At 39.4% G+C, this 21,575-nt stretch overlaps 1 protein-coding gene across 1 annotated transcript; it reads left to right on the forward strand.

Annotated features, from left to right (window-relative positions):
- The first annotated feature begins 413 nt into the window (after positions 1-413).
- On the forward strand, positions 414-9,917 carry LOC139743286 (probable methyltransferase-like protein 25). Its single transcript, XM_071653780.1, has 7 exons — positions 414-950; positions 3,185-4,138; positions 4,847-5,110; positions 6,454-6,557; positions 8,614-8,707; positions 9,231-9,377; positions 9,828-9,917. The coding sequence occupies exons 1-7, from the start codon at positions 414-416 to the stop codon at positions 9,915-9,917; spliced, it is 2,190 nt and encodes a 729-aa protein (XP_071509881.1).
- Positions 9,918-21,575: the final 11,658 nt, after the last annotated feature.

Genomic DNA, 21,575 nt, shown 5'->3' on the forward strand with positions numbered 1-21,575 from the left:
CTTAATTGAAAGGCAATTGAAAATAGGAAATCGAATGACTCTTGGTCATTTATATTTCACTTTTCACATCCTTTTTGAAATTATTTCTTGATAATTTTGATTATTTGTTTCATAAGGTTATATGTTTGGTATATAATTATGCCTATATGCTCATTTTGACTCTATTGCCCGCCCCCTTTTCAAAAACACACTCCGCCACCTCTTGAGCACTTTGTGTACAATGTAAGATGGTTGCGCCCTGTGTAAGCACGGGTGCGTGCGCGACACTGATAGCTAGGAGCTGCATAATCGGGCCGTAAAGTGCACATTGCCTAATCGTGATAATCAAATACACTGAAGTTCTAGTCCCCACCGTATACCATGGTCTCGATAAAAGGAATGACTGCCGGAATGACTGGGATAAGCGACGAATGATGGAAGGAATTGTGAATTCCTTGTCCAAATTCAAAACCATCGCTGAAGAGAGCACGGTGAGCTTTTTCACGCGAGACATGTGGACTCAAAATGTCGCCTCCATTGATCAGAAGTTCGCTGATGAATGTTTAAAACTGACAGATGAGGAACTCATAAGTTTGCCCAGGGGGCATGTGTTTAATAATTATGATAGCGATAGAAGGCGAGATGAATTTCAGAAAGTAGAAAACTTCTGCAACTTGGCCAGGAATAATCGTCTGAATGCCCCAACATGTGTGGATTTTGTCAACGATGCTGATCGGTTCATCGAAAGCAGCACCGGCAGGCAAGCTACCCCTGGTGCTCCGGCGCCGGCGGGCCGTGGCGGTAGGGGTGATTCCACGATTTCGACTGGGGCTGAGCAACATGGGCGTGCAGACGAATACAGAGTGAACAATGAGTTGGCAAAGCGAATCATGGGGAAAAAGAAATCACACGAAGTTGCTGTCATGGCCCATGTTTGCTCTGCATTTTCTGCAGCCATGGAAATAAACCAGGTATGTAGTAGGCCTGGCACGTTAGTAGTACCTGGGTACTACTAGTGCTAGCACGGTACTTGTGGTGGTAGAAAGTACGTTTGTAGTCTAGGGTAGTAGACAATGCCTTAGTTATATGAATATTGGATGGCCTTGACTACGGTTAATACAAGGAAATATTGGACGAGCTATGCACAAACAAATATTGGACGAGTCGAAGACGAGTCCAATATCATATCATTTTTGCTTAACAAGTCCAATATTTCCTTGTTAATGTAATAACCGAAAATAGGACATCCAATATTATCATTGTTATCCTACAGTGAGTACAGAGCAGAGGATTTTAGCAAAGAATACAAGTGTATTTTCACTTACTGTAAAAGTGGAAATTTTCGCGGTGTTCAAATTTTCGCGCATTTCGCGCAACCAGAAACTAGCGCGAAAATAAAAGCACGCGAATATTTTTGCTTGCCATATGTGCCTGTGCGTGATGTCTTGATTCCGCGGAATTAAAAACACGCGAAACTCTTCCGACCTGGCCAAGCGCGAAAAATTAGTCACGCAAAAATATCCACTTTTACGGTACCCTTTCTGTCTCTGAGACTGAGTGCTGTATGGTCTCCTACTGTACTTGATCCTGACATGGGCTTCAGTGCAAGTTAATCTATTTCATTCCCAGATAAAACAGTGATCTATGTACCGTAGTTATGGGTAAACTCGGCCTAGCGGGTAAAGTCGGCCACCAGCGCGCGCAGTACAACTAGATCTACTTGTACTGCGCGCGCTGGGGGCCGACTTTACCCACTGGGCCAAGTTTACCCATAACTACGGTATTTTGATGTACAGTTTTAACTAATCAATATATGAAATTTGTAAGTTGTATTAACATAGAATCTTAGAAAAAACGACATCATTAGTTAATTTGTGATTGACCAATCACAGACATTTTTTACTTCATATTTTGGGTCATCTTGTATATACACATACATGTATCTCAACCAATCACGGTGCAGTTTATAAAAACTTTGGGGAATCCCCCTCTTGCTGTCCAATATTTTAAAGGGGATGGCTAGTAACTGATTAGTGGGAATCAGTGGGAATGCTGGAGGATGATTGTTCCAATCCTTGTGGGATTCATTTAAGAGTACATATCTATTGTTGTGTGAAAATTATTTGCTTCAGAATGGTCTCATATTCAAGTAATGTGCAGTTTAATCTTTCCAGGTTAGCGTGCCTGGTCAGTGACGGAACATTAATCTGTGCACATTACTTGAATATGAGATCATTCTGAAGCAAATAATTTTCACACAACAGTAGATATATAGTACTCTTAAATGAATCCCACAAGGAATGGAACAATCATCCCTCAGCATTCCCACTGATTCCCACTGATAGGTTACTAGCCATCCCCTTTAAATATTGGTCGAGTTCAACAACCTTTCTGTTAGTGGGTTGGAGGTTATGAGGTGCGTCGACAAAATAACACTTGTATTTGGGCTCTAAAAATCCTCTGTATGGGTGATAATATTTAATATGTCATCTTGCCCGTTGATTATTACACTCACAGCCCTGTCACTGTAATGTAGCTACCTACTGTACAGTGTACTGCTAATTTTACTAAACTATGGCTGCACATGGCATCTGGCCTGGTCGGGCTACTTGCTCCTCTGCCAGCTTATGGTACTGTACATAGTGCCAACAGGGCCAGGGGGCTTGAATAAGTTTATGTTCTACAATTTGAATTACATCATAATGTGATGTACAATGTAGGGTTAATTTTTTTGCATGATTTGGCACAGATCTACTCTTGTCTCTAGATGTCAAGGTCTACAGTGAAATTGAATTGAATATCATTACATTATTAGTCATTTTTAAAGTCAGATCGATGTTCACTTAAAGTCATCTTGTCATGGCGATACTGCTGAGAATTTGCTGTGGTCCACCAGCCAGTAGCTGAGATAACATGCATACATGAAGTTATTTTTTTATAAAGATTGTAATTTTGTAATGGAACACCCACACGTGACTGCACCGGTGACCCCAACACATCTATGTACAACTGAACTGTAGTTACTGGTTACAGCGCCCCAGGTTAACCCACACGCTGATGATGAGAGTGTTCTACTTTTAGATCATGTGATTGTGATCACTGTAAAGTTATAAAGTTATAAATTTGTAACAGGTTGATAATGAATATTTGTATTTAAAAATATATAATTTTCTATTTTTTTGTATGCTCTGGCCCTCGACATCAGGTTATCGACATTGGAAGTGGCAAAGGATACCTGGGCCAGTTTCTCTCCAAGCAATACGGACTGACAGTGGCCAGTGTAGATGTCTCGGAGATCAACACTTTTGGTGCCCTTAAACGAAGCAATCGTCTGGATAAACAGTGGAATGGAATCATTCGAAACTTGGCTCAGAATGTTGCTGTCAGTAGTGATATTCCAAATGCTTCACCACAAGAAACAAAATCAGGGGCAAGTTTGTCAAATGACAATAATCGCTTCAAAATGGATCCAGGGTGTGACACAGTGTGCAATGTTGGAAGTGAAGCTGACTCATTCACTTCAAACATACCTACAGGTGCGTCGTTAGTTTCCTCGTCTGCGGATGACAGTGTACTGTCGTATAGTGACAAACTTAAGGAATCTTGTCTACCTCGTTTATCATCAGCCAATCTACAGTCTGTACCTGAATCTTTGGTATCACCATTGACTACAAACTTTAATTGTGAATCTGTCGGCAGCGAAAGAGGAGAATCCTCGTTGCCTGCATCTCAGCCAGTGTCTCCGCAGTCCTCGTCCATGGTAAACAGATTAGCGTCAAATCCTTCTACAATCCCAGCATGCAGGTATGAAGGGAATTATTCTTCACCTGAGAATTATCTTTCAAATGACAAGCTCTTGTCTACGACCGGTAAAGCGGATTCCCCAGCTGTTTCAACCGAAATTAGTGTGTTACCATGTCACCATGTCACAAACTCTTCTCAAGAGCCAGATTCTGACCAAGGCCAGAGTAGATCCTGCCAGCAGTCATGTCAAACAGAAACTGTCAATAGTGAAGATGTTTCAGACCAGAGGAAATTAAGGAAAACAAGAGAAGAGTCTGGAGCATTTGTCTCCCTGACTGGCTATGTGGATGAGGAAACTGACATTGGGGACATTTTGGGGTCAGATCAAGAGGCGAGTCACTTTGACTTGACAGAGGTATATACAAGTGTAGTTTTCAAAGCTGAGATCTGTTAATTCTTTTAGGTATTTTTATATACACGGTATATCTACATGTTTAAACCAATTGTTCAGTGTGCATCCACTGTGCACACAAAACCTTTTGGCAGATTAGCAGTTGTACCACTTCCCCTGCAAAGTAGTCTAAAGATCTCTGAAATTTGAATGGGCCTCTTGTCAGTGGAGGTAGAAATTGAGCAATTCAGGACACAGCACTGAAGCATGTTAGAATCAGGTTATAATGCCTTTCTATGTCATGATTTCATGTTCTTTGTACTGTGTGTTAAAAACTGAAGCTCCGTACATTGATACCACATTACAGTCATACTTTGATTCACTGTCTTTTAGTTGTCTTTTCACTTTAACCCATTGAAGACTAGTCCAGAGAAAACTCTGGCAAGTGTCTATGGGAAACGTCTGTTATAACAAATCAGCTCGTCCTCTATGGGTTAAGTGCTGAAACCTCATACAAACTATGAGTTTATGATATCTATTTTTTAAATCAAAACTTGGAATTACAATGTATGAAGAGATATTGTTTCAGGTATTTGTTATTTTGTTAAGAATGTGTTGACATTTATGACTTTCCATCTTTTTCAATGAATATGCTTGTAACGTGGAATGCATTGTCATTTATATTAGTGTATAATTCTTTCCTTGATCATATTCCTGCTGATGGTCCAAAAGCCATTCATGATGGTTGGTCTGCACACATGTGGCAATCTAGCGCCCTCCATGTTGAGGATCTTTGTGGCCAATCCCAGAATTCAGTGCCTTTGTGGTGTTGGTTGCTGCTATCATCACGTCACAGAGGAGTTTGCTAAGACCGATGAGTGGGACCGTGAGCATCCCGGTGTGGAGATGGGGACATCCTACGGCTTCCCTATGAGCAACTGGCTGAGAGAAAGACACTTTGCCCTGGGGAGGGGTGCTCGCATGACAGCTTGCATGGTTAGTGTGATTATCAGACATGATGACAGACAAAAATATTTCAGATCGTGTGATACATTTGTAGCAAATCATCATGTCAATGTCAGACCCTTTACAATTATGTCACACATTGTTAAATTTGGCTTAAAGGCATAATTTACCATTTGCAGATGAAACAAAAACCCAGCTTTACTGCTTTAAAATAGTTCTAAAATATGAGTTAGGGATAGAAACAACCACTGTGAAAATTTGAATCAATAAAATCGATGCTAAGTATTGTTAGATATACAAAATGTGAACATAAGTTATAATAAAAATGTTTCCAGACTAAACCGTATACCGTTACGGTTCATTGAGAAAAATACTGACATCTCCTTATATCTTGGGATTTATTGCAAAACTTTTATATGGGAGGGTGTTTTGTGGTACAACAGACCTACACATATGCATGAAAGGCGATATCTTGAATGTTTTTCAAATGACTGCTCCCAAAGGTAAACTGGACCTTTAATGTGTATGAAAGCCATCTGTAAAATTTTTGTTTCACAAATACTTGTGGGTCTAATGATGCATCAAAGGGAAATTCTTCTGTCAAACATTGTAGAAAGAATCTCTATTTTAAAGCTACAACTACCACTGTATAGAGTTGCAGAATATAGAATTTCATTTTTTGTTTTCTTCTTCTCCCCTTGGTTACGATCAAACCCTACTTTTTGTAACATTCCTTTCGATCTCTCAAATACAGTATGTCAATCAAGGTTTATATGACTACATATAACTACTCAGCTATGTACATGTGTATCATTTGTCAATGATTTCTCCTTCAATACATGTTATCATTTGTCTCTTACAAAAGAACAGCAGGGCTCAAGATAAGATTTTTGAAGGTCAAGGCCATGTTTAAAAGAGCACTTTTAGCTTGGGGCAAAGTGGCCTCAGATACCCCATAATTTCAATGGGCATCAGGGCCAATCAAAAAGGCATTAAGGCCACTTTTAAAGGGCAGCTAATTCTGGTCAAAAGGGCACCAAGGCCATTTTTATTTTCTACAATGACAAGTAGCACAATGTAAGGCACTCCGGTACCAGAATTGCAATATAACACACACACACGCATGTACGTGTATGCTACTTTTCATAGAGTAAGACAACAAGATGCAATAATTGCCAAGATTATACCACTACCATAGTGTCAAGTCATATTGTTGAATACATGTGATCTACAGTGTATATTTTTAGCCACATCATGCTGTAGATGACAGTAGGGTGTAACATTTTACTTCTGTTATACTGAAGTGTCCTTAGGATATTGTATTCTATAATTCTTCCATGTTCCTCTTGTTTGTTTAAATAATGAATTGACAGGCTGCAGAGAGAGTTGCTGCTGGGGACTCATTAAATGTAAAAGGTTTGTTCTACCGGGCCGTGCTGCAAGTCATCTGCAAAGAGCATTATGTAATTCCAACCAGGTGGGTGTTCTAATATTTGATGACTCTGATGATTGTACAGGCAGGTGTAGGTTTAACACCCACTTAAACTCTCCCTTCATCCCCTATTTAGTTGCATATAGTAATCTTGTGTTGGTTGATGCATTTACTGACTTACACTGTAGGTTAGTTTATGCCTCAAGACATTCATGCATGGGATGCTTTGCCTCATGACTTGGCTTGCTAAACATGAGATCATTCTGGCTCTCAGTCTTGTACAAAACTAAGTGTACCATCAGGGAGGTCCCCCCCCCCCCCCCCCCCAATTTCATGATTAGATATTTGATGTACCAGTATTAATTTTTATATGAAAAACAAAAACAAAAACAAAAACATTGTGATCATGCCAGTGAACAAAAAACAGCCATTGTGCACTGTAGGTATAAAGTACTGTATTGTTGTAGTGGGAGTGCTGAAACAGAAATGTAAAGTGGTTTTTATGTTGCATTATCTAAACCCTTCAAGAAACTTTTCTATACCCAACTACGCCAAGGCTTTCAAACAAACCAGAAAGGCTATAGAATATTTCATATTTTGCTACCTGTAAATAAGATCAAGTAAACACTTCATTTATCATTAGTGAGAAGGGCTATTTCCCAGTATAAACTTGTTGCATACCAGCATTGATGCCTTATAAAAAAAGATGAAGATATTATCTTAATCATGATTATGTCTTCAAAATTTGTAAATTCATAATGATGATTACAAGATATTTATATTGTTTTATCAACTTTTTTATTGTCAGATAGTGCTGTTGTTGTGTTCAGTTCATGGTTTATTCAATCATCTTCATAGCTGAGTAGCTGAATTGCAATAATGGTGTATACATTGTAGAATGGTATAAGAATAACATATATTTCATCAGTTAAAACACAACATGTGAAACATAGATTATACTTTTCAAATACTACTTTGTTTTAAAGATGAAAATCTATTGTGTTCTAAAGTAAGAAGAGAGAGATAAAAAAATGGGGCCCTATAGAGCAAATAATTTGCCCCAGAAATGACAAGAGTGACAAGCACATACTGCACAGAGAGTTCTGTATGTGTTTGTCACTCTGCTAAGCTGTAATGTTCCTAGTATGTACAATTGTAGGTGCCAACCAGGGCCCCATTTCATAAAAAGTTGATATGATAGCAACTCTTGCTGGGATGGCAATTGTCATAGTAACGACAAGAATCCAGCTTCCTGATTGGCTGTTGCTATTGGAAGTTGTCATTCCAGCAAGTGTTGCTGTTCTAATATATTTTATGAAATGGGGCCCAGAAATGTTAATCCTCAATACAGAGTCAAATAGAAGGATAGATAGCAGTGGGTGAACTCGGCACCAGCTTTTCTTAGCAGGCAGACAACTAAAACTATGACCCCTTGAACTACATTAACCATGAATACAATGTGTTTTGTACTGTAGGGGTGTGCCAGTTGTGGGAAAATATGTGCATGGCAGCTTGCCATGTATATGAACATGTTTGGAATAACCTCTCAAGTATAACAGGCAAACAAGTAACATTGTGATGCTGAGGGCTTACATTAATAATGGAGTAATCTTCCATACAAAACAGGCACATTGCACCATGCCGTGCAGACACTTTGTTTGCAGAGGCACATTATGGATCAATAGACATGGCAAAGCTTCACAGTCAACATTGTACAGATTTAAAGGACAACATTTGAATGAAAATACATGTACAGTTTTTCAGAGTACACAGTTGTTCACAGATGTGCAACTCACATTCAGCTGATAATGAAATTTTGATGACTCTGTTGCAATGCTTCTCCATTGCTGAGGAGGCCCTTTCTTGTTTAACAAATAGGACAAATGCCTTGTGTGGGAAGTGCAGCACAGATAAAAGGTTGAATGTGGAGTTTACATACAGCTTTACCATTATTAAGAGAGCAAATTCCCAAATACTCAATTCAAAGTTAAGTTGAGTATTCTTCAAAATGAAAAAAAAAATTATTACAATTGTGCATCTCTACAGTCTTTCTCTGGCCATGCGTCACTTTGGTTTTGTTTTTGTTTGATCATTCCTATAGGAAGCAAGTCATTGGGAAGCTGGCTCCAAAGTGTAAGACATTTCTGGAGTACACAAGGAGAGCTCTGAAAAAGCTTGGCTTGGATGAGTCAAAGGTCTGTGACATTTCATTTCCATTTTTTAATTTTTTTTTGTATTGTGTTTACAAAACATGTTTTCCCTCATTCTTCCTATTTTCATGTTTGTGTATGTATTTTCATTTTGCATTTGATATGTGATCAATGTAGTACATGTATATATCACATTTCACATCAAGTTGCTTATATTTCTATATGTTAGTATTTACACTTCTATTAATTCATTCTATTTTCTCTGCATGCTCCCCCTCCCACCTGAAAGCTAATTTCACTTAAATGGGTAAATGCTGCAGTATATTTCACACTTTGTAGAATTTTACAATTATGTTAAGAGTTGGCATTGGTTTAATAGTTAAAATGCAGTTTATCATGTCTCTTTACAGGCATCATAGTGTTGATGTAATGCTTGATTATGCTGTCATTGAATTAGAAAAGAAAAAGTCGCTCATAGGAAATTATGCATTTATTCAGGAAAGGTCAATGTGGTTAGTGTTGCGACATCTGACCTTTGACCTCTTCAAGCTCTCGTTCTTGTCCACAGCTCTCTGATTGTGTGATAGAAGGGTATGAGGAACGATACCGGCCTTTCTACAGGAACCTTGAAGCATACAACCAGCTGAGGGCGTCCTTAGCTCCAAGCATTGAAGCTCTCATTCTCCTGGACAGACTCGCCTACCTCAGAGAACAGGTGAACCCACACTCAGACTCCTCCCCCTCACAGAAACACACAATGGTACCTGGTAGTATAGGGTGACATTGATGTTAAAGGGATGGTATACTATTGGCAGGGATGGGGATTGAGCTTTAAACTTTTTGCAAGGTACTGAGAAACCACTTATGAAAGATTACGGAGCATACCATCCTATGAGGAATTTTAAGTTTGTTTGATGAAAATTGATTTGGGAATGGTTGACATATCCAAAAACAAGGTAAGATAAAGGGATCCTAGGTATGCTCTTTCTTTTTTTATTATGCTCTTTCTTTTCTGTGCTTTTCCATATGATTGATGAGAGGTTAGTGCTCAGAATTGCATATTTGTGTAGAGTTCTAAGTGTTTTGATATGCAATTAATCATATGATATACGTACCTGTGGTCAAGTCATATATTTATTCCATTTTGACTGTTTGTCGTTCTCAGCCCAATGTCCAGATGGCCAGCATTGTTCCCTTGTTTGACCCTGTGACCTCTCCACGCTGCTACGCAATCCTGGCCGTGAAGTCCTCGTAGCTGGTCACCGTGGTCTGCTTCAGGAAAGATCTGCCAAGAATGCCCATTGCTTGCCAATCCAGTGAAGGGTGAACACTCACAGTGAACAGGTGTCCATGGCTGAAAGCTTTTAATAATCACAAACTGACTTCCATGGCTACTTGAGTTAACTCATCTCATTACTACAGTCTCTACTCTGTCGTGGAGTAAGCATTTTGATTGTCTCTGTATTTGTTTTGTTTTGTTTTTTCTATTTTCTATAAACCAGGGCCCACTTGAAGTGGAGAAAAGTTACAATGGACTGCATATCAGAGAAGTTCAATCCCAAGCTTTCCTCTTTGTAGATTTGGGTGGTTCAAGACTTGTCATATTCTGGCAGTCAACACTTGGGTAATTACGTTACCAGCAGTGGCCCATTTCATTAAGAATTAATCTTACACTTGATTTATCCAGTGTAACTCAGTGAATTGAGTGTGTAATCAACATTGATCATAAGTCTGCTTCATAAAGATACACTTGATTTAGAGCACAGGTTTAAGAGCAGATAGCGCGTAACTTCTTTGAATTCCATCAAGCGTAAGGTCACTGTTATGATCAATCTATTTGAAATGGGCCCCATAGCCTAAAAATGACTGAATGTATAAAGCATGTCTTGACACACTGAATACTGTAAGAGACTTATCTACACAAAATCTTTTTTAGAAAAGTTTTTTTTTTTCCCCTGGTGAGTTGTGCAATTTCCCATGATATCTTGGGTGTGTGAGTGAAAAGTGTTTTATCAAAATTCTAGAAATTTTGAAAGATTATGCTCTCAATGACTACCAATATGAAATGAGGTTAGGGGATCTTTCTTACTGAGCATATCCTGTTAGTAAATTTGATAACCTCAGTATCATTTGATACCAGTTCATTTGTTATCATTGATAAAATCTTGTCTGAAATAGATATATTATCGCATTTGTCATGATGCTTTTATGCATATTTTAGTGAAGTGCAGCAGATATTACAGTCACTTTTCAGTTGTTTCCATCAAGCCATGTTCTGCTTTTGAAGTTTTTTCAAGGGCATTTAGAATGTCACCATGATGACATAATACTTGTATACTTGTTGCTAACTTTATCATTCTTTCAATAATGTCTTTCAAATGAAGGAAAAGATATTCATGTGAGGAGGTTCCTGAAATGATATCCTAATTAACTCTTGTGTGCTATGTTTACAGATTTGACCAATGGGACCATGTGTTGAGGTTAATTTAGAAACCTGTGCACACTACTGTGTTGCAGGTTTGAACTCACTTTTCCCTAACACTAAAAGTTTCGTTCTTACCAGGAAAAAGACAAATTAGCAAAGCAATGAAGACAAGTCAATACCAACTCTATTACTGTACCTGCAGTTTGGACAGCTACAGTTGTGTTGAGTAGGAACCAGACTGGTTGGAGGAATTCTCTCCATATCCTTAGTCTTCTTTGAGAACAACTCCATTTGGACGAAATCAACATCATTGTCCTCATGTGATTCATTCAAGTACCGTCAACAGACAAAGTTTCTGTCAACCTTGGCGATGTCTCAAATGGATTGTCAATAAGGGATTGTCATAAGGGACAACACGTTGTGCATCAACATGCAGCAGGATCACTTATTTACCCTTGCACTTGAAGGAACAAGAACTGTCGGAAGTGTGTTTGGCGGTTACGAGACAGAGGGAGAGGGAGGACATGTGTGACTCCGACAAGTTGTAAATGAGGAGTGAGGATTTATTGATAAGCCTCTGTGGGAGTTTCCAAGTCAGTGGTAGACAGACGGGTCATTGTGGGTGGTACTTACAGAGGGGTGTTGCTGAATCAGACCTGTGCATCACGTCTTCCCCTTTTATCACAAAAGTAATCCAATATAAACATGAAGTCATATTCAATTAGATAATTCAACTTCACAAAGCATAGATGTCATCATATTGAAATTCGACATATTAAATAATCGAACATGAGTGAAGAATTTTCTTTTGGTACCGGTGTTCATTCATAGCTACTTCTATTGGCAATTATGGAGCCAGATGTAATGAGTCCAAATTCTCAATGGTTGCTTGATATTAAACATATCTCCAATAATGATCAGTTTGGTATAATTGTTCTTACTTGTTTATCAACCTGGTGTAAAATGTTTTTGTCATTACTTTGCATTTAACATTTCCCCTTTCATTACAAGTACTCCCTTGCATTTCTAAGCAATTATATGAAACATAATAAAATAGCATCAATTTCGTTCATAAACGTAACCGTGGTTCTCTTTCCACTGTTTTTATTTTTATTTGTGGTTCTCTTTCCACTTCCTAATCTACAATCTATTGTTCTAAATAATAAAACACACCATTTGTTGTTAACATATAACATTAACAATTGACGGTGATCAATCATACTTATACTATTTACAATAAGCATTTGAGCATTGTGATGGAAAGTCAATGAAGTTAATTACTGTCTGGTCTCGACTATACTATGATACATGTCTCGATGACTTCTGGAACTGTACAATAGTTTTAATTTGATATTAACTATATTCAATTACTCAACTATTTTCTTGTGAGTAATATCCTGTTTATCATCTAAATGAATGTGTAAAACATTTCTTATTTTGTACACTTTTTGGAGCAGTTTCACTTTCACTCGGTTCAGAAGGTATGCGCTCGCTACGTGTTGGCAGTAGGCGGGGGCTAAGTTTGTCAAGCGGCTTCTGAAATATGCGTATCATGGGCTTGTGGTCTGTGTAGATCACTATCTTCTGGCATAGACATAGTCATGGAATCGATGACATGCAAACAAGATCGCACACATGTCTTTCTCAATGGGTGCATCGTTTCGCTCTGCGTCATTAACGCATTTTGATGCATACGCTATTGGGTTATCGTTATCTTGCATCAACACTGCTCCGCATCCCTCGTTCGATGCGTCGGTTGCCAGGGAAACGGGTTGTAGCATCGTAAAGCTGGAGTGTGGTCATGGAGAGGATCTTTGCCTTCAACCTGTCTACCACTTGCACATGCTCAGGCTCCCAGTGCCAGGCCACACCTTTCTTCGTTGGTTCGCGCAAGGGGGCAGTGACTTTGGACAAGTTTGGCACGAACTTTCTGAGGTATGTCACCATACCTAGGAATGTCTCAACTTCTTCTTGTTTGTCGGGTATGGGAGTTTGATGATAGACTCCACCCTCTCGGCGCTGGGCTTCGCGCCTTCGCTTGAGATAATGTGCCCTACGTATTCAATCTGACTTGAGCAAATGATTGACTTCGCTTTGTTCGGCTTGAAGCCTGACTGATGTACTTTTTCCAAGAATTTTTAGAGGCGGGCGTCATGTTGCTGAACGTCTTCGCCCCAAACCAAAACATCGTCAGCCACTATCTCGACCCCTTCAAGCTGCCCAAACTCGTCTATCATTGCTCACTGCCAGATTTTGCTGGCAGAGGAGATGCAGAAAGGCATCACTTTGTATCGAAAGTGGCCAAACTGTGTATTGAATGTCATCGGTTCTATCACACCCCGCCGGAAGAAAGAAACCACCTGTTGCATGGCCTGCATGGTTGTAACTACTGCCTTAAGTGTTTCCCTCAATTCGGTAAGCTCCTCTTTCATTTTCTTCACTGACGAAGAGTCATCCGTAAAAGCCCCAACTCGAGCAGTGTCTTATCTCGAATTCACGAACTTTAGGTCGAGGCAGCGTTGGGTCGTCATCTTGAAAGTTGTCCAAAACAGACTCCCTCATATCCGCGAAAGATTGGTCTCCGCTAGAGATTACAATTCGCCTCAGCTCCCGCTGGATAGCTCGGTCTTTCACTCCTTTGACAAACCGCTCCTTGAGGGTACTGTCTCTTAGTAGCTTTAAAGCATTTCTTTCCTCGCCAGTAGAAATGGTCTCCATCCGGTCATACAGTCGGAGTAAGTAGCCGCTATAGTCAGCGAGTGACTCCCCATCGTGTTGTAATCTGCTGTGTTGCTCAGAACTCTGTGACTGAACAGATTCCAAACGTCCAAATGGTGATTGGAGAGCTTGTCGAAGCCTAGACTCATCTTTGCGAAAGGCAGCATCACAGCACAGCACCTCATCATCCTTTATGGGCCCGATCAAATGTGCAATTGAAGCTCTTCACCATTATCAAAATTGTTCCCACCAGTGAACTCCTCATTGATGCGCTAATTTCTGAGCCAGTCATGATCCAGTGTTCCAGCATATGGGGTTCTCTATGAGACCAATACTGCCACCAACTCCCTTCACCCTTTTGTTGGTTCGCAAAAAGGATATCATTCAGACGAGTGAAGGTTCAGGTGCGAGTTTCTTCAATTTGCCTTCCTCTACAAATAAGATTTGTTAAGATCGCAGTTCTTCATCTAGTATGCCTTGTCCGCTTTGGACTATTTAATATAACAATGTTGGAATTTCGGAGCTGGGGTATTTGTTCCATGTTCACTGCCGGCAAACAGGGACAGCCCGGTGGTAGTGTCACTGCCTAGCAGTAGATGACAGGTTCGAGTCCCACTAGTTCCTTTTTTTCCGTCACGTTTGTTAATTTGTAGATCAGCAGACGCAATCTTAACAAATTTAATTTGTAGAGGGAGACAAATTGAAGAAACTCACACATAAATATGATCTGTTTGTACTTGTTTACAGGTAGCCAGAATTTGAATGTTGGACTTCTTGGGAAGCTACCATATGACCCAATCCTCAAGAGTCCTCATTGTTCCACTGTCTTCATAGGCTTGCTTTTTAATAGAAGGTTGTCAAGTACCAGAAAAGTAACTTGATATGCATTGTCTCCTTGCATTGGACACTTTTGGAAAAGCTGTGTCTGCCGCTTCTGTCTTGCCTAACCCAGTTGTTTCCAGGGTTTCAGGCCATCCAGACCCATGCAGAAGATCCCCCATGGTGCTCCATAAGCCATCTCAATGTGGAGCCCACCTAGCATAACCACAAGCTTGTCTGCTCCAAAGATGTCAGGAAAGCTCCACTGCATTTTTTTTTTTGCAAGGTCATAGAGTGATTGTTTCACTACCAACACAGGCACTTGGTGTGGGTTGAGGTGCTTAGTTGCCTCTTTCACCAGTTTTGTTCCACATTGAATCATTCATGGGGGTGTTTCATAAACTGTTCTTTAAGTTACGAACAACTTAAGAAGGACTGGAACACGTTCTGATGTGCTATACTTATCAGAATTTCAATAATTCAGCACAAGAAGTGATCACCAGTCATTCTTCAGTTGTTTGTAACTTTAAGAACAGCTTTACGAAAAACACCCCCAGGATTGCATCCTTGAGTGCATTGAATGCATGTTCATGGTCAGATTCCCTCATGAATGGTGTATCCATCTTCAACACTTCCCTGAGTGGTGCCAACTTCTCAGACATGTTTGGAATGTATCTGGCAAGGAACGTGACAAGTCCAAGGATATTCTCGACATCGTCCTTGTCTGTAGATGTGTCTATTGACTTGATAGCTTCAACCTTGTTTGGATCTGGTCGGATTCCACACCTTGTGTAGAGTGATATAAAGAAGTCAATGCTGTCTTTTTTGATGGCACATTTTGCACTGTTGGAGACAAGGCCTTCCCCGTTAGGCCTCCTCTTTCAGGTGACCTACATTCCCGTTGTGTTCCTTTTCAGTGTGACCAATGACCGCAACGTCGCTGATATGCCATTGACAATTCAATCCATGTGCTGCTGTAATATGTTGACACACAGTCCCAAGGGTAACCAATCGCTGAAAGCAGTGCCTTCCAGACTTCGTGCGGAATGTCATCAGCTCCTGACCCTTGTCTTCCAGGTGAACAGACTAATCCAGTTTGGCGAAGTATCGTGTCTCTGCAAAGGTTGGGTTTACCTCTTCCAGCATTGGTACCTTGTCTGGTCAGTGCTTTAGGGAGTTGTTTAGTCATTGTGGTCAAGGAACAAACTAATTGAACCGTCCTCTGACCGTTTGTTGTCTTGGAGCTGCACCAGTCTATATGGTGCTTAATTTTGTGATCCATCTGCTCCATAGTTTGCAGTTCTGCCACGTTTTTGTCTCTTATGTGCACACTACATTTCCTTGATGGATCAATTGATGGTTGTTTAGCCCACCACTACTGCCATAATATATGAGGTGTGGGACTTATGTCTATGTTAGATGACACCATTACAAGGCAGTATAGTCTGGAGATGCATGGAAACAGTAGCACATATGATTCAACCATTTTAGTAGGGGTCATAGCAATAATACTAAGACAAATGTGATATCGAAACACTTGCCAGCAGGGATTGTTTGCAATAGTTATTGGTTCTGTCAATGCCCATTGTAAACTCTGAGCTTTATCATATGCCATGCATCACACAGACACCTTTTTATTGCAAAAACACTTTCCAACTGTCACCGTTGGATTTCTGTTTATCTGGGCAGGAATTATTCTTGGGTGCAATGTTGTTCAGATGTTACTGGTGGCCCACATTGTAGCCTGAGGTAAACATTGTAATCTCCAGAAAAAATTCTTGCATGAGTAATGATTTAAAGGGATTATCCTTATGGAGTAAGATATACAAATTAGTTGAATTAAACCTGTTTCCCACAGTTTGTCCCAGAAATAGGGCCACAAAGTATTGCCCCAGAGATTCAGAGCACTGTTGGTAGATTACATCTGCGGCTTAAGTAGGACCTTTTCATTACGACTATTGGTACGATTGTGTCAATTTGCCATTAAGACACTGTCATAGTCAGAGAATAAAACTTGTTTTCTTTTTGCTTGTGAGGCCACTGAAAAGCTAGCTCTGATTCATTGATGTACCATCAACAGCCACCATACAGATGTTTGAGTAAGGTTACATTCTTCCTGGTTAGTGTCAAACCCATTCCCTTGTTTGTTGATATGTAGACATTGAATTCATCTTTATGCCTAACATTAGAAATGTATTTCCATTAATATTCAAAACCCAAAGTTCAGCAGCCGTTGGAGTAGTACTGTAATTTAAGCACCTATATAAGTAGACTGTCTCCTAACATACCTATCAAATTTTGTGCTTACATTCCAAACAAATGTTGCACTGACAACAAGGAAGCTTACCAGGATATCTTTTCTTTCAGCAGCTCATGTATTGAAATGAAATCCATTGGATATGTATATTGTGGAATATATTACATGCATGGTCGTCGGACCTCATAAAAATGTCCGCAGATTTGAATACATTTCTGAACAAGTGTATTGCCTTGTGAAAAGGGAAAAGTTTCCATCAAATATCTGGCTGCAAGTATGTCTTGCACCAAAGATGTCTGAATTAAGTCTGACGAAAAGTTGGTGTTGACGTTTGTAATAAACCATTCTTAATGTTCCATATTTTACACAGTGACATTGTGTTAAACTTCTGTATCAGTAAAACCTGAACAATGAGTGTTGGGGGGGGGGGGATGAGACTTAGATATTCATGATTTGAATGGCACACTGCAGAGATCAGAGGAAATCATTTTGTGTTAAATTAATGCAATAATTTTCAAAAGAGATGTGAATGCTGCAGCGACATTGGACAACATGGCATCGTGACCGTGCAATGTTGAAATAGTTTTTGTATTGTATTTATTGCGATGTGACAATGATTTTGTTCGAAAAAATAATCTACGAGCTTATATTATACACTGTACATAAAGCAACTAGATTATGATATGTTTTGTTGTTTTCTTTTTTGATTTGTCATGTTTGTGTGTTTGTTTTTCTAGCACCCTGTCTCCATGTAGTGCCTAAAGTGCTTTGTGATATATCCCAGTCACTAGAATCAAACTCTCATCTACCATTCTGTCCCTCCACTCCCTTTGGAGAGGGAATATTCCAGCCACCCTGTCATCTTATGGCACTCCAGATAGAATTTAAATACAGTACTATAACTATGAATTTCCCCAGGTAGATAATCTACACACATCTTATTTGACCAGTGTTCTAATAATGTGATCTGGAGATGAAAATGATCAGTGTAAGAATGTAAAGATGTGTATTCTAATGAACAGGTACCCATGGCACAACTTGTAACAAGAGTAAGCTTATTTCGTTCAGAGATCTGAGAGGTGATTGCAAGGTGTGATATGGTACCTGGTAATATCGTGACCCTTTCAGGCACATGAGCTCAAAATGCTGTCAATATTGCACTCAAACAGCTTTCAAATGGTAAATGACAAGAGTTTACATATTTATAACACGACCCATTGAGAATTTCAACTTAAACATGTATTTGTGTGTGTGCATGTGTGTCTTTATTGTGTGTGTGTGTGTGTGTGTGTGTGTGTGTGTGTGTGTGTGTGTGTGTGTGTGTGTGTGTGTGTGTGTGTGTGTGTGTGTGTGTTGGTAGCATTTTACATTTATGTAACAGTATCAGTGTTGAATGTGATTAAACTCGTGGACTTCTTACAAATGTGTATTCACAAAAGGTGTTTTAATAGAGAAAACCTGCATTCACCTCAACAAGCTTTGTCATATGATCATGATGAACTATTGAGGGACTGTATTATGGCATTAGAGTAGAACACCAGGTACCCGTTTCATACAAAGGTTTGCAATTATTGCAAGTGTTAATAATTGCAGGGAAGCTTTCCTGAAACAATCAATCAGTTAGATAAGTTGTCGCCACAGCTACAATTATTGCAACTTACAATAGTTACAAAACTCATCAAGTAAAATGCTGTAGACTTCCCACACGAGACCACCATTGTAAAATGGAACACGTCAACACTTAAATCTCATTTTAGGAAATAAAATTATACTTTTTATTTCTCAATCACGGTAGCACCATTTCAGTGCAACACTATTCATTGTAAGCATACAGATGTAAAAATAGAGCTGTTTATGTTACAAACTGAATCACTTAATTGTTTGAATCTGTTTTCTTCTGCGAGTCAAAGAGTTCAAGTTCTTGCACATTACGTCTTATTACATTTCATGTCGGGAGCATTGAGAAACTAAAGAGGCAGTTGTCATTGGAAAACTCAAAAGTGTTGCTTCCCATAACTTCCAGTTTCAAAGATTGCATTACAGTAACAGTAAATTATAAAATGACAAAAATTGACATGAATTGCACTTAACCGGAATAGATACATCCACCATCTTAATGTAAAGTAAGTTGTACCAAGAGCTGCAAACTAATTTATTGCCATTATTTCTTTTTATCATCTCGTGTTACGTCAAAAGATCTTGGACGGTTCAAAAGTACTTGTATCCATCAGGTTATATCTGGATAAATCAGACATAGATGTGATATGATACCAGATACTTCTTGCTCCGTTGTTTTGCGATCCCATTTCCAAATTTTACAACCCCTTCAGAGGTATTAATAAACTCTAAGAAGCCGCAATTACTCATGTTAGGTGTACTTCACAATTTCGCCCATCACAGTGCATAAAGATTGTCCGACTAAAACAAGCTAAACATAGATACAGTACAATTCAATATGTCTTGACATAAATGCACTGTACGAAATGTTCAAATACTCGAGCACACCATTACATTAAGCATAACATAACTGAAAAGAACATACGCACGATAGTCATGACCCCGGGATATGACTCAGAGGGAATGGAACTTGCCTGGTGTTTGAAAGCAAACACTGGTGACAATTCTAAGAGCACCGAACTTAGTATTATATTTTTTATCTGGGATCGAGTGTAACATAGGGTTGTTACACCACTACGGTACTCAAATTTCCCCTGCCCCTCGATTAGAAAAAAAAAAAGGTGGCAAAGTCATGCTAATATACTGCAGTTTCTCGTTGGATATACGAGATACTGTGATTTCACACAAACAGGAAACGGTACACCCAAACCCCCACTTCCATGTACACATGTACTGAAATGTTGACAAGATTTTGCATTGAAGACAAGTGCCATGTGACATTCTTTATGTGACAAGAATAGGTAGAAAATACCGTTTCTGGTAGTATTCCATTGTTTTCCGTGAGTTTCGTTACTCGTTTAAAGACAATGGAAGATACTGATATTCAGTCAGAAATGTCGAAGAATCCATAAATTTGTATAATTCATATCAATGGAACGAAATCAGCATACCAACCAACTTGTCACTTAGTGTTAGCAATATTTCTTTATTTTGTATGTCAATCTGTGGTGTATGTCCGTGTGTATGTCTGATGGTATATATTTGAATGTCTGTGTCTGTGTGGACAATAGTGTGTGTATTCTAGTGTCGGGTTTTTACCATTAATTTCGTTCAAGAAGGATAAATGATACTGAGGTAGTCTGGTTCAACGCATCAATTACATAAATCCATATAACAGTGTATTGCCATGTAGGAAAACAAATGTTGAAGTTAGCTGCTATAGTTAGAGCAGTGATCATGCCTCTGTATACGCTTTTTCTGTCCTTTTCTTTCTGTCCACAAATTTGTAGCCATTGGAAAGTCAGAGTCTTTGGATACCATGGACATTAAGACAGAAAGGTGTTGCAATGTAACAAGTGAAAGGAATGATGGGAACATTCCTGATATACTTTGAAAGACTTTGGCTTCAGTGAATATCTGAATATAACGCAAACAGTGAGTGTTTGCATGTGAGTGAACATTGGAAATAGTGAATATACGATCTGTAAGTGATCTATAGAGGAAGCCGGGATGAGGTTGTGTTCTAGATGATTGACACTTGATGCATTGTTTTCCACCACATAGCGAGTTAGTTACTCCTTCCGCCCATTAAACCAACCCCGAAATAGATGTTGCATGTATATACCAATATTTTGACAGCTATAGATGAGAAAATTTTCACATCTGGTTTGGCAACATTAGCAACGCGATAGTTTGCACTGTTCTAAATATTTTCAAGGATGCAGCGTTGGGAACTAGTAGTCATTTAGACCGTCAGAAACTCTACTGTGATATCGTGGAAGTAAGGGACACTAATCCTACTGTCTAATGTCTCGACTACCATGCTCCCGACCCCTGCATCTGCATATCTATAGTGACGAAATAATATGCTAAATTTTGGACATGTGGGATCATGCAGCTTCTTCAGAGTACATTTGTGGCGCCAAAGAGTATGGTACACAGTTACAGCTAGTATACTTAGTAGTCTGTGAAGTTGGAAGATACTGCGTGGTATGGGTCAAAACGCAGTTTGTAAACAAGAGGTAGAATAATGCAACAGTGTCAAACCATTGGCAGCAATTAGTGCAATCCATTACAGGGTTACATCGATCAATCGTGTTCAGAATTCAGGATACAATTTGCATTACCGTCTGACAATGATACTATATTGCAAAGTGTCATAATAGTTCCCAGGTCTGTTCAATACCCGGCTCGCCATCAAGTAGCGGTAAATGCCATTCAGATAATCAATCGATTAACTCTCTAATCCAGGGGGGGGGGGGCATTTCAGGGTTCGTGTAGTTCGTAAAGAGCTTGCGTCCATTAGGGACTAACTTCACTCATAGACCAAAGCCCTGACGTGTATTGAGCCCAGGTTTGTTGCCATTGCTACTACTCTCTCCTAACGATTTGCCCCAGCAACGAGAATTCAGCAGCTACGTGGAAACACCATCGACCTAGATGACCCAGTTTTTATGTCTTCTGTAACTTTCTCCGCTGGGATAAAATTAGTACCCATTAAATGTGTGTTAGATAATTTCGTACTTTGACTACTCATCACTGATTCATACGGAGTTGAATCACACCTTTCTAACTGC

Source organism: Diadema antillarum, unplaced genomic scaffold (assembly GCF_040938485.1).
Source record: "Diadema antillarum isolate AM-2024a unplaced genomic scaffold, OU_Dant_1.0 seq00001065_RagTag, whole genome shotgun sequence".
NCBI lineage: Eukaryota > Metazoa > Echinodermata > Echinoidea > Diadematoida > Diadematidae > Diadema > Diadema antillarum.